Genomic DNA, 18,468 nt, shown 5'->3' with positions numbered 1-18,468 from the left:
GTGCTTGGAAACATTTCTTATTGGAGGTTTTAGAGTCTATAGACCATTCCATAAAAGGGCGCCACCAGAGTCTTGCGGGAGCTCTATGCCTACACGCACAAATGGGGGACTTGCTTTTACTTCTTGCAAAGCTACCACGCCCGCAAACACCATAGGCGGGAGGCCATCATCTTAGGTTATTTCCCTCGCATCCTGATCCACTAGGGGCAGTGCGATTCGGCTAGTCTCCGGGCTTCGTCTGGCGCTGAATCTTGGTGCATAGCCGCATAGAGACTATAAACCCCAAGGAGTGGCAGGTCCCCCGCTCTACAAGCGCAAATAATGATGTTGCTCTAAAATTGGTACATGAGAGCTTCCGGCCCGTTTAATTTTGCTTAGCGGAAGTTGCCCTGTACCAGGAAAAAGGGCAACAAGTTGAGGCATTCCTGCCACTCCTTGGGGTTTATAGTCTCTATGATAGCCGTTGAGCACGTGATCGAGTGACCTACTACTGCTGGGAGAGAAACAACCTAAGATGGTAGCCCTGCCCCTGTGCGTTGGTTTCTCTGCAAGTAAATTTTGTAATGGTCTATAGACTCTTCACTTAAGATATATTTCGCTCCAACTACGACACAAACCGCGTAAAAGTCTGTCTGAACTCTGAAGGCAAATATTTACTTTCCGTTTTTGAATCATTTTATAGAAACATTTTGAGGAAGTGTCGGTTCCCTTGAAAAAACAGGCTCTCGGAAATTTCCAGCCTTTTAACCAATCACAAGGGGAATGTATCACGTGAATTATCAATTCTAGCCAATTAGCTTTCTCCTTTCATGGTGACGTAAGAAATGTTTCTGGCATTCGCACACTAGTGTGAATCGAAGAAAAGTCGTCGGCCGAAGGGCTGTGTTGTTTATGAATGATGTTTCTTATGTAATATTCCTTTATTTGCTTAGAGGTAAGAATTTTACTATGTTTCTAATGTTATTAATTAAAACAAGAGTAATTAGAGTTACAATTTGATATAAAGGAAGGTTTAAAACATTGAAAATTACGAGAAATCTCTTATTAAAGTTATTCCATCAAGTGTAACGCTAAGCCTTATCTCAAGTCACTATTTCCCAATTTTTAGGCCTAACACGTATTTCAATTTTCAAAGGAAACTTTTAATAAATAGGCTTAATATTAATTAATATTTTGTGGGTTTTTTTATTTTATAATATTTCGAAATACGCTGTGAGTTGTTGTATTTTAAGCCTTACGCGACGGTACATGTTATATTTGTTTATAACAGATGAAACCCCAGCTACCTGCCAGACACGAAAACTCGAGGCTCTTTTAACCTATTTTACTCTCGATGGTGGAATAGGTTACGCAAGCAATCTTCTTGAAATGGAGCTAAGAACTGACCGAAATAAAAGCATTTCAACGAAAAACTACAAATTCAACACAACACTTTCTTCAATTACCTTCTAAGCCTCTAAAAGATTTGGCCCAAAATCCTGAAGGTAAACTAGTGGCAAATCAAGGTCATTGTTAATAGGTTTTTTTTTATGCCCTCATTTTTTTTCTTTTCCCCCGAATGATGTTCTTATGGCATTATAATGTACAGGGTTCATACAAACCTGGAAAACCGGGAAAAATCAGGGAAATAAATAGTTGACAAAAACCTCAGGGAAATAAATAGTTGATAAAAACCTCAGGGAAATAAATAGTTGACAAAAACCTCAGGGAAATTAATAGTTGACAAAAATCTCAGGGAAAACTCAGGGAAATAATTAGTTGACAAAAACCTCAGGGAAATTTAGAATTTTGAGTAAAATTCAGGGAAATCAGGGAAATTTGCGTCAAACAGGGGCCGAGTAATTGAGCAAAATGTTCATGAACATACCTCCCTCCATAGGATTAACATTACACCCAACTTTGGAGGCTCGTAACTCTGGTTCTACTAGAGATACGGGGATGTCCTTTGATTATGTAATAGTCCAATTTGCCCCCCCCCCCATCTAACCATACTAAAAACTTTGGGCTATGACAAACAGGGGCCGAGTAATTAAGCAAAATGTTCAGAAGCATACCACCCTCCATAGGATTAACATTGCACTATACTTTGGAGGCTCTAACTCTGGTTCTACTAGAGATACGGGTATGCCATTTGAGTATGTTATAGTCATATTTGCCCCCCATCCAACCATACTGAAAACGTAGGGCTACGACAAACAGGGGCCGAGTAATTAAGCAAAACGTAAACAAACACCCCCTCCATAGAATTAACGTTACACTGAATTTGGAGGCTCATAACTCTGGTTATATTAGAGATACGGGGATGTCCTTTGATTATGTAATAGTCCTATTTGCCCCCACCCCACTCCTTCATTAACATTGGCTCCATAGGATAGTCCATATACGGGAAAAATCTGGGAAACTCAGGGAAGTATATGGGGAAAAACCTGGAAATCTCAGGGAAATTTGTTTTCCAAAAGTTGTATGAACCCTGATATTATATTTTTGTATGAAGTTATAAAATTGATTGCTTCAGGCTATATATTACTATCTCCGTTCAGGATTTCAAGCCAAACAAAAATGGCAATGCGAGATCTGGTTGAAGGAGAGTGCGGGGGTTCAAACCCCTTGATGAAAGTGACAACGCATTTTACTCGAGACCAAGCATTGCAACAAGAAGGACTTAAACGATACATTGAAGATGGCGTATATGTTGACAAACCCATTAACGAAACCACGACTGACGAAGTACGAATTGAATTCGTTCTGAAATAAACTAATTATTAATAAATTTCAATCAAACGTAGCTTGTTAAAGAATTTCTCTTGGAAACTCAAGGCGGACTTCATCATGTTGCCCCTCAATCATTTTCAATGGGCACGCTTTTGCAAGAGATGCGTGACATTGAAAAAATGTGTCATCCTCCTCTTAGAGGTTCGATATATTTAGATTAATAAGTTAAGCTTAAATTAATTTCACATTTATATTAATTAAGGACCAGGTGTGGCTGATTTAGCCACTTCTCATCATTGGGTAGAGGAGTATCTAGCTAATGAAGTCTCGGAACAAATTCCCCATAATAATAACGATTGGCCTTTGAAAGATGTAGCTAATCCTATTCGTGCCAGCCCCGATTTGATTAGCGAGCCCAAATGGGCTGAAGAATATTTAGAAGAGAGTGAAAGAGCCCAACAACAAAAGTATTTCAAATTCTCTTAATTAATTCTCAGCTTTCCTGGGTTCTTTGTTAATTAAATGCGTTTTTTTTTTTTTTTTTGTTAGAATTCAAGCTACAGCTTCTTTGTGGGAAGAAAGTTTGAAAACTCAGGAAGATAAAGATTTGGCTCAAGTAGCTAATGAACTTTTAGGCACCATAGATGATCCCAAATTCCTCGATTCTGAAGTAATTATTTATTTTTTTAAAAAACAATGTTCCTGTCTTTAAATAACCATGTTCCCGCCTCTAAAAAAAACATGTTCCCGCCTCTAAAAAAAAACATGTTCCCGCCTCTAAAAAAAACATGTTCCCGCCTCTAAAAAAAACATGTTCCCGCCTCTAAAAAAAACATGTTCCCGCCTCTAAAAAAAACATGTTCCCGCCTCTAAAAAAAAACATGTTCCCGCCTCTAAAAAAAACATGTTCCCGCCTCTAAAAAAAAACATGTTCCCGCCTCTAAAAAAAACATGTTCCCGCCTCTAAAAAAACATGTTCCCGCCTCTAAAAAAAAACATGTTCCCGCCTCTAAAAAAAACATGTTCCCGCCTCTAAAAAAAACATGTTCCCGCCTCTAAAAAAAACATGTTCCCGCCTCTAAAAAAAACATGTTCCCGCCTCTAAAAAAAACATGTTCCCGCCTCTAAAAAAAACATGTTCCCGCCTCTAAAAAAAACATGTTCCCGCCTCTAAAAAAAAACATGTTCCCGCCTCTAAAAAAAACATGTTCCCGCCTCTAAAAAAACATGTTCCCGCCTCTAAAAAAACATGTTCCCGCCTCTAAAAAAACATGTTCCCGCCTCTAAAAAAACCAATGGTCCCGCCTCTAAAAAAAACCAATGGTCCCGCCTTTAAAAAACCAATGGTCCCGCCTTTAAAAAACCAATGGTCCCGCCTTTAAAAAACCAATGGTCCCGCCTTTAAAAAACCAATGGTCCCGCCTCTTAAAAAAAAAACCATGTTCCCGCCTCTTAAAAAACCAATGGTCCCGCCTTTAAAAAACCAATGGTCCCGCCTTTAAAAAACCAATGGTCCCGCCTTTAAAAAACCAATGGTCCCGCCTCTTAAAACACCAATGGTCCCGCCTCTAAAAAACCATGTTCCCGCCTCTAAAAAACCAATGGTCCCGCCTCTAAAAACCATGTTCCCGCCTCTAAAAAACCAATGGTCCCGCCTTTAAAAAAACAATGGTCCCGCCTTTAAAAAAACAATGGTCCCGCCTCTTAAAAAAAACATGTTCCCGCCTCTAAAAAAAACATGTTCCCGCCTCTAAAAAAAAACATGTTCCCGCCTCTAAAAAAAACATGTTCCCGCCTCTAAAAAAAAACATGTTCCCGCCTCTAAAAAAAACATGTTCCCGCCTCTAAAAAAAACATGTTCCCGCCTCTAAAAAAACATGTTCCCGCCTCTAAAAAAACATGTTCCCGCCTCTAAAAAAAACATGTTCCCGCCTCTAAAAAAACATGTTCCCGCCTCTAAAAAAACATGTTCCCGCCTCTAAAAAAACATGTTCCCGCCTCTAAAAAAACATGTTCCCGCCTCTAAAAAAAACATGTTCCCGCCTCTAAAAAAACATGTTCCCGCCTCTAAAAAAACATGTTCCCGCCTCTAAAAAAACATGTTCCCGCCTCTAAAAAAACATGTTCCCGCCTCTAAAAAAACATGTTCCCGCCTCTAAAAAAACATGTTCCCGCCTCTAAAAAAACATGTTCCCGCCTCTAAAAAAAACATGTTCCCGCCTCTAAAAAAACATGTTCCCGCCTCTAAAAAAAACATGTTCCCGCCTCTAAAAAAAACATGTTCCCGCCTCTAAAAAAACATGTTCCCGCCTCTAAAAAAACATGTTCCCGCCTCTAAAAAAACCAATGGTCCCGCCTCTAAAAAAAACCAATGGTCCCGCCTTTAAAAAACCAATGGTCCCGCCTTTAAAAAACCAATGGTCCCGCCTTTAAAAAACCAATGGTCCCGCCTTTAAAAAACCAATGGTCCCGCCTTTAAAAAACCAATGGTCCCGCCTTTAAAAAACCAATGGTCCCGCCTTTAAAAAACCAATGGTCCCGCCTCTTAAAAAAAAACCATGTTCCCGCCTCTTAAAAAACCAATGGTCCCGCCTTTAAAAAACCAATGGTCCCGCCTTTAAAAAACCAATGGTCCCGCCTTTAAAAAACCAATGGTCCCGCCTCTTAAAACACCAATGGTCCCGCCTCTAAAAAACCATGTTCCCGCCTCTAAAAAACCATGTTCCCGCCTCTAAAAAACCAATGGTCCCGCCTCTAAAAACCATGTTCCCGCCTCTAAAAAACCAATGGTCCCGCCTTTAAAAAAACAATGGTCCCGCCTCTTAAAAAAAACAATGTTCCCGCCTCTGAAAAACAATGTTCCCGCCTCTGAAAAACAATGTTCCCGCCTCTGAAAAACAATGTTCCCGCCTCTGAAAAACAATGTTCCCGCCTCTGAAAAGCAATGTTCCCTCCTCTAAAGAACAATGTTCCCTCCTCTAAAGAACCATGTTCCCTCCTCTAAAGAACAATGTTCCCTCCTCTAAAGAACAATGTTCCCTCCTCTAAAGAACAATGTTCCCTCCTCTAAAGAACAATGTTCCCTCCTCTAAAGAACAATGTTCCCTCCTCTAAAGAACAATGTTCCCTCCCTTAAAAAACAATGTTCCCTCCCCTAAAAAACAATGTTCCCGCCTTTTAAAAACAATTGTGTCGGATAATCAAGTACTAAATTAGTAAATTTCAATATTTTTCCAGTTTTTAAAGTTCATTAAGAAAATAGGCGACGGAGAAACGGAAAGCGCTAGTTTAGTTCAAATCTCAGACGCAGCCATGCACGCTGATATTTGGTCAAGAGACATGATGGCTCAGGCTCAATCAAAACAAGTATGAATTTAATCCTTCATTAGTTTAGTGTAATGTTTTGGTAGTGTTAATTAAATTAATGTTGTTTGTTTAATTAGCAGCAAGAAAACGAAGATTCATCTTTAGCTGAATCTGTCGAATCTAAATCGGAGGAGCTTGATAATGTATGGTTAAATGAGTTAGCGGAAAGCGTAGTTACAGATACAAAGGAGGAAGAAGGGGATTTTGATTTCTGGGCTAAGTTGCAAGAAGAATGGGAACAAATGGCAAAGTAATTGCTTCATTAATGTAGATTTTGTTAATGATTTTTAATACAAAATGTGTTTAATTGTGACCATTCATTGAAAATTAGATTGGAACCTGAAGATCACCCTTGGCTTTCTGAATTCGAAACTTTTGTTGATCCCTATAAAGTAAAGATTTAATACTTTTTCTTTTTATAATCTTTTTATTTTATTGATTTAATTTCTTTATTAAAGGAGTATCAATTTATGGAAGAAAATCCCCTTTTGGAGCACCCCGAGCCTTTTGAAGAAGGATTGCGCAAGTTGAAAGAAGGAGATTTACCCAGTTCTGTATTGCTATTTGAGGCAGCTGTGCAGCGAGATCCCAATCATATCTTAGTAAGATAATTTTATTTCTTAATTTCAGATCAAAAACAACATACCAGCAACTTCACATCACAAATCTCTAAACAATGATTTACACCACACCTCCATAATGCAAAATATTTGAAGCCACGCGCCTTGAGGCTGAATATTTCAAGCCACACCCCCATAATGCTAAATATTTCAAGCCACGCCCCCATAATGCTAGATATTATATACCACGCCCCCCATGACGCTAAATATTTTATAACACGGAACCTATGATGCTAATTATTTTATACCACGCCCCCCCATGACGCTAAATATTTTATAACATGGAACCTATGATGCTAATTATTTTATACCACGCCCCCCATGACGCTAAATATTTTATAACACGGAACCTATGATGCTAATTATTTTATACCACGCCCCCGTGATGCTAATTATTTTATACCACGCCCCCGTGATGCTAAATATTTAATACCACGCCCCCCATGATAGTAAATATTTTGTACCACGCCCCCCATGATGCTAAATATTTTATACCACGCCCCCCCTCATGATGCTAAATATTTTATACCACGCCCCCTCATGATGCCAATTATTTTATACCACGCCCCCCCCATGATGCTAAATATTTTATAACACGGAACCTATGATGCTAATTATTTTATACCACGCCCCCCATGACGCTAAATATTTTATACCACGCCCCCATGACGCTAATTATTTTATACCAGGCCCCCCATGACGCTAAATATTTTATACCACGCCCCCCATGACGCTAAATATTTTATACCACGCCCCCCATGACGCTAAATATTTTATACCACGCCCCCCATGACGCTAAATATTTTATACCACGCCCCCCATGACGCTAAATATTTTATACCACGCCCCCCTCATGATGCCAATTATTTTATACCACGCCCCCCATGATGCTAAATATTTTATACCACGCCCCCCCCGTGATGCTAAATATTTTATACCACGCCCCCATGATGCTAAATATTTTATACCACGCCCCCATCATGCTAAATATTTTATACCACGCCCCCCATGATGCTAAATATTTTATACCACGCCCCCCATGATGCTAAATATTTTATACCACGCCCCCCATGATGCTAAATATTTTATACCACGCCCCCCCCGTGATGCTAAATATTTTATACCACGCCCCCATGATGCTAAATATTTTATACCACGCCCCCATCATGCTAAATATTTTATACCACGCCCCCCATGACGCTAAATATTTTATACCACGCCCCCCATGACGCTAAATATTTTATACCACGCCCCCCATGACGCTAAATATTTTATACCACGCCCCCCTCATGATGCCAATTATTTTATACCACGCCCCCCATGATGCTAAATATTTTATACCACGCCCCCCCCGTGATGCTAAATATTTTATACCACGCCCCCATGATGCTAAATATTTTATACCACGCCCCCATCATGCTAAATATTTTATACCACGCCCCCCATGATGCTAAATATTTTATACCACGCCCCCCATGATGCTAATTATTTTATACCACGCCCCCCCATGATGCTAAATATTTTATACCACGCCCCCCATGACGCTAAATATTTTATACCACGCCCCCCATGACGCTAAATATTTTATACCACGCCCCCCTCATGATGCCAATTATTTTATACCACGCCCCCCCCCATGATGCTAAATATTTTATACCACGCCCCCCCCGTGATGCTAAATATTTTATACCACGCCCCCATGATGCTAAATATTTTATACCACGCCCCCATCATGCTAAATATTTTATACCACGCCCCCCATGATGCTAATTATTTTATACCACGCCCCCCCCCATGATGCTAAATATTTTATACCACGCCCCCATGACCCAAAATCTTGGAATACACACCATTTAGTATCCTTATTTGCGAATCTCACTATTATAACCATAATCTTATAATCCACCCCATCTTTTCCACAATGTCCTCAATAGCTGACATGACAAACTCGTAATTTTGTTGTCTTTGAAGCCATACGCTTTCTTATACTTGAAGCGTGCTTTTATAACCATCAGTTAAAAATACATTTTGAATTTTAGGCTTGGCAGTATTTGGGAACTTCCCAAGCTGAGAATGAGCAAGATCCTGCCGCAATCATAGCTTTGAAAAAGTATTCTACTTTCTTGTTTAGTTTTTGTCGCAAACAAAAATATTTAAACCCCGTGGTTTGTTAATTTTGTTCATTTTTTTTTTAGATGCCTGGAACTTGACCCTGAAAATCTAACAGCCTTGATGACATTGGCTGTTAGCTACACTAACGAATCGATGCAATTGCAAGCTTGCAACTCGTTAAAGGAATGGCTGCAACAGAATCCCAAGTATCGCCATTTGATTCCCGCAGCTGAGCAAAGTGGAAAGCCTAAAACACTGTATGCCGTTTCTTCATTGGTGTCCAGGTTAACCTTTCCTCTCTTTCCCAATGTCTTTCCGCTTTAATACTAATAATTGGTTTTTCTTTTTCCGTTTTTAATTAATGGGATAATTAATTATAAGTTATTGGTGTTGGAGTTCTTAATATTTTTAGCTTTTTTTTGTTTATAAACAACATTTGTCAATTTAATAAGCGCTTGGAAATTAATTCAAATTGTTTTTGTAATCTGGTAACAGTGAAAAACACGCAGAGATTAGAGATTTGTTTATCGAAGCTGCTCGACTTTCTCCCGAAGATCCTGATCCCGATGTTCAGTGTGGATTAGGAGTGTTATTTAATCTTTCTGGCGAATATGCCAAAGCCTCTGATTGTTTCAAAGCTGCCTTGCTTGTTAGACCTAGAGTAAGTACAATCTTAATTAATTAATTTAGTGGTGGGTGTGTTCCAATTGGGTGGGTGACAAAGGCTTTAGTTAAATTAGTCTTCTCAGAATTGGCAAGTTCCGCTCACTGGAAAATAAAGATTAAGTATTAATCCTCGCGAGTTGTGGAGGATTTCGACAAGGTCGAAATTCGCGCAGGTAGGGGAAAGGTTTAGACAAGGTCTAAATTCGCGCAGGACTGCAGGTAGGGGAAAGGTTTAGACAAGGCCTAAATTCGCTCAGGTAGGGGAAAGGCTTAGACTAGGTCTAAATTCGCGCAGGTAGGGGAAAGGCTTAGACAAGGTCTAAATTCGCGCAGGTAGGGGAAAGGCTTAGACAAGGCCTAAACTCGCGCACCTAGGGAATAGGTTTAGACAAGGCCTAAATACGCGCAGGTAGGGAAAGGTTTAGACAAGGCCTAAATACGCGCAGGTAGGGAAAGGTTTAGACAAGGCCTAAATACGCGCAGGTAGGGAAAGGTTTAGACCACGCCTAAATACGAGCATGTATCGGAAAGGTTTAGACAAGGCCTAAATAAGCGCATTTATCGGAAAGGTTTAGACAAGGCCTAAATTTCGCGCATGTAAGGGAAAGGTTTAGACTACGCCTAAATTTCGCGCATGTAAGGGTAAGGTTTAGACCACGCCTAAATACGAGCATGTATCGGAAAGGTTTAGACAAGGCCTAAATACGCGCATGTATCGGATAGGTTTAGACAAGGCCTAAATTTCGCGCATGTAAGGGAAAGGTTTAGACCACGCCTAAATTTCGCGCATGTAAGGGAAAGGTTTAGACCACGCCTTAATTTCGCGCATGTAAGGGAAAGGTTAAGACAAGGACTAAATTCGCGCCTGAGAGGGGAGGAAGGAATGTTCTAGATTCTTCAGAGTACCAGTGGGTGTGGATTTATGCCAGTACTCAAGCTCATTAAAAGTTATGTTAAGAGCTTAAATTGATTCTCGTGAATACTTGAGCAGTAAAATAGACCTCGTGACCTCTAATAGTAGTATCCAAAGAGTAACTACTTGAGAATATTTAGGTACTTAAATTTTAAGCTAATTTCTATTCTATACGCTAAAAGAGGTCTCTTTTAAAACATTTTTCGTATGTGTTAATGCAGGATAGTCTACTATGGAACAAACTGGGAGCAACTTTAGCTAATGGCAACAGATCTGAAGAAGCTGTCGATGCGTACCATCATGCCTTGGAGATTTCCCCTGGTTTCGTACGATCCAGGTTCAACTTAGGAATCAGCTGCATTAACTTGGGAGCTTATAGGTCAGTTGATTTACAAATTTCACGGTATATTTTAAAGGGTTCCCAACAGTGGCTTGCAGACGGTAAAGGGACAAATACATATCTTACTGATTTATAGCTTATCTTGAGATTTTGTTGCGTGGCAATTTTGATAAATGACAAAATTTTACATTCAAAACAAATGCTGCACAGAAGTACACTGAAATGTGCACTTAACACTGTGTTGCGAAACTGTTAGGGGATGATTTCCGTAGTGCTAGGAGAGGGGCTTTTATCTATATCTATATAAATCAAAGTCCTGACAGATAATTAACGCCCAGAAATGTAAAACATCTTCTCTATGCAACAAAGTCCGCGCGTTTCAACCGATTTCACAAATATTTAGTAAACTGGTTTCCTTTAACCTATAGACGGGCTGAATGGTATTTTGGGTTCGATTTGTCGCCATCTTTTTAAATGGCGGCCAGAAACTTAAAAACCCTTCTTAATGGAATAATGTCCGCGTGAAAAGTAATAAAAAATGTCCTGACGGGCTGACGGGCAACGCCGAGTGCCTTCGCTCCTAGGGTGCTACAAAAATATAAGTCATCAGTAAAATCTACCCATTCTTTATAACATTTTGATGGAAGTTCTTATTACAAGCGAGCGACGTCGCGGGTAAAAGCTAGTTTCTCATAAACTATTACGATTAAAATTTAATAATCCCCTCTAGTGTACATCAATTTTATTTTGGTGAAATAAGCATTCACCAAGAGACAATACTTTAAATGTATGTAGCGATGACATTGCAGGGAAAGCGAGCAGTTTTACACTACTTTACAGTTATATTTTGGAAGGAAAGCACTCAATTTTTGAAAGTGACTTTAGCACTTAAGAAAACAAAAATATTGGTTTCTTAGCACATTAATTGGTAACACCAGAAGTATATAATACTTCTCTTCGAGAGAAGTGTACGAGCACAAAGCGGGGTAAGTGTAACGTCACTCTTCCCAACGTTGGATCATTTAGAGCAAGGTTACTAAACCGTATCACATACACGATAAATAGTTCCCTCATCATTACTCTATCAGCGTTTAAATATTTGGCAAGGCGCATGCGCTTGTGCATTTTTGTCCCTCCACGTCAAGACAATCAAGGTTTGTGGGATGATTGCTGGGGATTTAGTGCCAAACGACTATAGAGTTCTCCTTACGGTGCTAAGCCTATTTGTAGTTTGATCAGCGGGAAAGCAAACTAAAAGGGTGAGCCTCTGAAGAATGGACGTTACATAACTAAAGCATTAAGAGGATACAGAGTGTCATCCTTCTTCTATTATCCCCTTCTGGTAACACGGACTGAAAGAGTTACATTGTGATATTTTGGGATGGGAAATTAATGATCGTGCTATGAGTGACTGTATATAGAAGGCCCCCCTGTACATAAAACCCATTTTTGCATCTAATTCCAGGGAGGCTGCCGAACACATCTTGGCAGCTCTGAACCTCCAAAATGCGGGCCGCGGACCTAGAGGCAAAAATGGTGCCATGTCGGACAATATTTGGTCAACGCTCCGTATGGTCATAACTTTGCTAACCAGGCCTGAACTCTACGCGGCAGTCGACAACAAAGATTTGAAATTGCTCAACAAAGAGTTTAACATGGACGCTTAAAAAGCCGTGAGAGAGACTTTTTTATTTCTCTAATTTTTTTCTCGTAATATGTTTAGTATTTAATTTAACGCTCCAAGAAAAATAAGGGATCTTTGTTTAATTAATATAAAACAAATCCCATATGCCTAACTGCCTCGATTTTCTGTAGTTTAAAAAAAAAAAAAAAATGAGTGCTAAGCCTATTTCAGTAGATATTTTTTTCTTCCTCCATTTTGCGGGTGGTTATAACTTATTTATAGGGATTTAATAATATTAAAATAAACGTAACGTGGTTTAAATACCGACACATATTAACTCCGTAAAATTAATTAATGGTTTAGTTAATCTTGTTCTAATGTTAATGTTAAGGTCGTGTATTTTTTTTTTTTTTTTTATTTAAACAAAGGGTTAATTAATTAATCACGGAGAATTCCGTTCGTTTTGAAGATAACGTGTACCTTAAATTAATTTAATTAAACGAAGCCCTTGAAAGTTTTTGAAAAAAAAAAATATGGTGTTTTATAAAATTGCTTGCTGAATTTAGTCTTTAAAGGGAGGGTGAAGTGATTTTTTTTATGGATTCTTTTAATAATTATAAGACCATTCTGCATAGTGAAACATCCTTGATTTTAAAATTCAAATTAGGTTCAGATTTTAAGGTTAATTTTAAAGAAGGACCTCCGACCAATCGCGTAACGCTATGCCTTTTTATTAACAAAATTCTCGTGGCACGTTACGTGTTGAATGAAATTTATCGCGAGATTTGATAAAATTTGCGTGCGACGTGATAATCGTGGCGCGAGACACGGAGCGTGCCACGAGAATTTTGTTAACAGGAAGGCAGGGCGTTACGCGATTGGTCGGAGGGGCTTCTATAAAATTATCCTTAAAATCTGAACCTATTTGAATTTTAAAATCACTCGGAGACTGTATTTCGTGGATGTTTCTCTATGCAGAATGGTCTTATAATTAGTAAAAGAATCGATAAAAAAAGCACTTTATTTTCTACTTCACCCTCCCTTTAAGGATTGATTGTGCAATAATGTTACTTCAAATCGGTATCAGAATTTATTTTCTTGCGCTTTGGTTAGAACTGGTTAATTAATTTATGGTGAAAGTAAGTTTTAAGGGTTTCGTATAATTTAATTACGGTAACACTGCTCATGTTAATGTTAATACACTTTATATCTTATTAAATTTTTTACACGTTACTGTACCTCCTCCTCATCGGTTGGTGTTTAGGCGTTTCTCTCCCCCTCCCCTAAAGTCCTTCGTATTAAAGTTAATTTAGGTTGTTTAAATGTGAGTTAGATACATAATACATCTTGTAAACACCAAAAGTTAAGTAACGTAATGTAACAAAATTGAAAAATTCACAACAAAGTTTTAAAAAAAAAATCTTTCGTCTAAATTTCATTTTGAAACGACACTTTTTTTTCGCAACTGTACAATAACCCTTCGTTTTTAAATGTCTATTTATTTTAAATTTAGTAATTTTCAACCCCCCCCTTCCCTCAATATATTATCAAATACAGCGTAAGGTATTATAATTTTTTGTGTGCCTATCGTGAAATTTTAACATCGTCTAAAAGGTTATAAAAAGGTTAAACGCAAAATATACAATTTCACAGATGTACGCCTAAATTTGGTGAAAATAATATTGAGCAAAATTATTTAATAAAATCAGTTTAAGGGGAAACGTTTAATTTAAAAGTTTTTGCAAATTATTATTATTTTTTTGGGATTTAATTATGATAATTAATTTAATTATGAGAGGGAAAGAAAAATATTCAAAATATGTAGCCAAGAAGCTATATCTAGTTTAGTAGGGAGAAGGTATAAGATGCCTTTGTATTCGCGCGCCATAGTCCCAGTCCCCCTTTCAAAATACAAGGGGGGGGACGTAAAAGGAGACCGGGCTATTTCGCCTCCTCTCCTCAGTCGGAAAATATGACTGTAATTTTCGTCATTCGCGTCGCGCTGACGTGAGTTTTTAAGAACCAATGAGATGATTGCTGGTTGTAATTTAGAGGCGGCGGGGATTAACTCCGGACCTACTATACGTTTGGACTGGAGATAAAGCTAGATTATAAATGTGGGGCGAATTTATACCTTCTCCCTAGTAAACTAGACATCACTTCTTGATGTAGCTTTATTTTTTACCGAAACAATTTTGCGTTGCGTTTGGGGATTTAAGTTTTTACGCGTGGTCTATAATTACGCGTTGGTTTTGGAAATGTAATTCATAACGGAAACGGAGCGTTCGTTATTAGACTAAATTAATTAAGCCAACTCCAAAAAATAATTAAAAAACACAAGCTGTTTTACCAGTGGTCAGTTTTTTTAGGTTGTTTTATTTTTTTGCTCAAATTAATTATTAATCGAAATAAACAACATAAATTAATTAATTAATAATAATTACTAATAATAACAATATAAATAAGAATATTAAGAACAATGGGAAAATATAATAATAATAATAATAATAATAATAATAATAATAATGATAATATACACTTGATTTTTCTTGTAAAAATAGTGTATGCAAAAAACAAAAAAAAGTATGTTTATACAGAATTTGTGCGTGTGATTGTGTAAGAGTGTGTAAGATTCTCTTCGTGTGCGTGTGATGAGTGTTTTTCTTCATTAATTTTTTTTTAATGAAACAATTCAACTGTGGTAATTTAATTCGGGTAATTAACAAAAGTAAAATAGTAGAAATTAGTCGTACTACCAATAATAGACTTCTATTCTATTCTAAAAAATCCATTTTTAATTTTTCTTTTAAACAATTAAATCTCTGTCTCTCTCTCTCTCTCTCACTTTATCTTTCTCGCTGACGTTTTCCTGACATGATATCTTTCCGATTGTAACTTTTTCAACCTCCTATTATAAGATTACATACATACAGTTTAATACTAATCAATTTAACCACAAATTTCTATTAACGCATAAAACCCTACCTACTATGATAGCGAACTTGATAGTTAATGAATGAGCTATGATAAGGTTCCTAAAAAAAATTGAATTTCTTTCTGCTGTTGTGTTGCATTGCGTTGCTGTGCACAACGGAAAATTTAATTAGGAATTGCGAAATTGCAAAATGATAGGACGCTATTTTTCTTTCCCTTTAATTTTAATTTAATTACTTTAAAGGGATAGTGAACTCTGATTAGTGTTTAAATATATATTTAAAGTCAAAAATGTTTTTCCTTAAATTTCAAAAAAATCTCGAAATTTTACAGCGTAAATTTCTCAAAATTGCCGCCAATCGTTTAGATGAAAAACTCCCTAATTCACTATGCCTTGTTGGTTTTTTCCCTTTAATTTTAATTTAATTCCTTTAAAGGGATAGTGAACTGACAAAAAATTATTTTTAATTGATTTGGAGTGTTTAAATATACATTTAAAGTTGAAAATGTTTCTCCTTAAATTTAAAAAACAGCTCGAAATTTTACAGCGTATAAAATTTCTCAAACTTTTCGCCAATTATTTCACTATCCCTTGTTGGTTTTTTCCCTTAATTTTAATTTAATTCCTTTAAAGGGGTAGTGAACTCTGATTAGTGTTTAAATATATATTTAAAGCCGAAAATGTTTTTACTTAAATTTCAAAAAAAAACCTCGAAATTTTACAGCGTAAATTTCTCAAAATTGCCGCCAATCACTATTTAGATGAAAAAAAAAAAACTCCCTATTTCACTATCCCTTTAATACATAATGACTAATTTCATTCTTAACACGTAAATTAACACTTAAATAATGGTGCTATTAAAGGCAGTTTTAAATAAATCTAAAATAATTTTTTTTTATTTAAAGTACCAAAATAATTAATTCATTGTCCAATATTAATAGCGGAGTGCCTTTTTATTAATTGAATTGAATTGAATTATATCCACTTCTAACAATTTCTTAACAATACTTCTACGCTTTCTGTTCTAAAAAACGTGTCTATACTTCCTGCTAATATTTCGTAGAGGTCGTATTTTGGAACCCTCCACTGTTGTCAGACAAAATTATTTAGAATAGCGATCGAGTGTTTGAATCTTCAAATATATACCCTATTATGTATAACTCTATTTAGTAGGCAGGCGACTGGGGGGTGAATTTTATTATAATATCTAATTTACATTTTGTTTTTGGGGTGTATATTAATATTTTAATAGTACCTGTGTCGTACTATACGCGGTTTATTTTGGGTTGGGAAAAGTAGAAGCGGGTTATTTATTGAGAATTAGGAAATAATTAATTTTTAACTATTAAGAATATCGTTAGTGAAAAACATACAAAATTATGGAATGAGTTTGAGTATCGGTTCGGTTGTTAAACGTTTTCTGAAAGAGATGTTTCTAATATCAGGGATTCGTGTAATTTTAGAAGCAGGAATAGAGAGCAGGGTATATTGGGCGCGCGTTAAAGTCTACGACCCCCTTCGCCGGGACGAGGGGTATGAAAGAAGAGGCGGGGTCATAGCGACAGGTAAAATGCAACTACGTATTTTGCGCTAAAGTCTATGACCTCCTTCGCCTGGACGGGGGGGGGGGTATGAAAGTAGAGGCGGGGTCGTAGCGACAGAGGTAAAAAGCAACTACGTATTTTTTGCCGTCCCCGTCAGTAACGTCATCAAAACGTAGTGAGTCAATAAGATAATTTAAAATTTTCGTTACGCGTTGAAGGGAGGGACCGGACTGAAGTAAAGACTAACCGTTCTCTATTCCTGCTTCTAAAATTACATCTATCCTTGCTAATATATATGTATATTAATTTTTTTCTTTTCTAACTAACTTTAACCCCTAATTAAAAATACTTCTCAATCATAAATTAATATTGTCTTGCTACATTTGTTTTTAAAGACAAAAAGATTGAGAAATTTTTAAAAAAGCCTATTGGTTGGCTATCATTTACCAAAAGTTAATTATTTGGGGGAAGTTTAATAATATTTTTTTTTTTTTAATTCAGTGGTTAGAGAGGTTTTTGGAAGAGTTTAAAAATATCTCTGGGTTTTTTTTCCTCTCTATCAATAAACCTGAAGATAAATTTTTTTTTAAGGGATTTAAGAGAAATATCCCAAAATTAAACGACAATTAAATAAAATTTATTTGGTAATAAATATTTACCAAATATAAAAATTTAAATTTAAAAAACAATAGTTCAGTAAGGATCATGTATAATTTTGAGGCTCAAGATATTGTAAAATCACATAAGAGATTTTTACAAAAATTTGAGCAAAATATTAATAATAATAATAATAATAATAAAAAAACACTGGAGCAAACGCCTAAGTTGCTCTAATATTCATACAAATTAACCTTTTGACCTTCACAATATGGGAGGGTCGTAAACTCGTAATAGGATTATTCTGGGATAATTCATGATTTTTTTTATAAATCATTATAAATTAATTAATTAATAGTAAATCCTCGTTATTGGTAAAATAAAAAAACACTAGGACAAAGGCCTAAGTTGCTCTAATATACATACAAATTAACCTTTTGACCTTCACAATATGAGAGGGTCGTAATACGATTATTCTGGGATAATTCATGATTTTTTTAATAAATCATTATAAATTAATTAATTAATAGTAAATCCACGTTATTGGTAAAATAAAAAAACACTAGGGCAAAGGCCTAAGTTTCGATGCTCTAATATACAAATTAACCTTTTGACCTTCACAATATGAGAAGGTCGTAATACGATTATTCTGGGATAATTCATGATTTTTTTTAATAAATCATTATAAATTAATTAATAGTAAATCCTCGCTAATTATTAATAAAATAATTCGAGGTAATGTACTTATGGATCCATTTATTAATTAAGGTTTTTTTGGTCCATATTATATATTTTATTATTTTTAGACCGTTTTAAAGTAATATCGCCAGCGATTATTTTTTAAATAGTTATTTAACGTTCCGCTAGCGATATTATTTTAATGAAAATTATACTGCTGGTAGAACAGCTTATCAGTAAAAAAAAAGCATTATAAAAATGTGGTAATTTAAATTAATTTTAATTAAACCTTTACTGGGAAAAAAATTACCACTCAAAAAAATAAAAAGGATTGTTGAGAAAAAAAATAAAAACTTTTTTA

General features: G+C 36.3%; 1 protein-coding gene across 3 annotated transcripts; it reads left to right on the top strand.

Moving 5' to 3' along the window:
* Positions 1-797: 797 nt before the first annotated feature.
* Positions 798-17,509, top strand: LOC149702932 (peroxisomal targeting signal 1 receptor-like). Of its 3 annotated transcripts, none has more exons than XM_089866848.1 (15): positions 798-934; positions 1,271-1,484; positions 2,541-2,727; positions 2,787-2,913; positions 2,975-3,179; positions 3,262-3,382; positions 5,950-6,078; positions 6,159-6,328; positions 6,410-6,470; positions 6,537-6,680; positions 8,738-8,808; positions 8,894-9,094; positions 9,306-9,471; positions 10,611-10,768; positions 12,195-17,509. In XM_089866848.1, the coding sequence occupies exons 3-15, from the start codon at positions 2,560-2,562 to the stop codon at positions 12,394-12,396; spliced, it is 1,923 nt and encodes a 640-aa protein (XP_089722974.1). In that variant the 5' UTR covers positions 798-934; positions 1,271-1,484; positions 2,541-2,559; the 3' UTR covers positions 12,397-17,509. The 3 variants fall into 3 exon arrangements, with proteins under 3 accessions (XP_089722974.1, XP_089722975.1, XP_089722973.1); XM_089866849.1 differs by having other exon boundaries at positions 6,156-6,328; positions 8,894-9,067; XM_089866847.1 differs by having other exon boundaries at positions 6,156-6,328.
* Positions 17,510-18,468: the final 959 nt, after the last annotated feature.

The sequence above is a fragment of the Phalangium opilio genome, unplaced genomic scaffold (genome assembly GCF_054372755.1).
Source record: "Phalangium opilio isolate 3A_F unplaced genomic scaffold, DU_Popi_V2 ptg000017l_1, whole genome shotgun sequence".
Classification (NCBI taxonomy): Eukaryota; Metazoa; Arthropoda; class Arachnida; order Opiliones; family Phalangiidae; genus Phalangium; species Phalangium opilio.
Note: the sequence above shows the minus strand (reverse complement) of the source record. Positions and strands in the feature narration are given on the sequence as shown.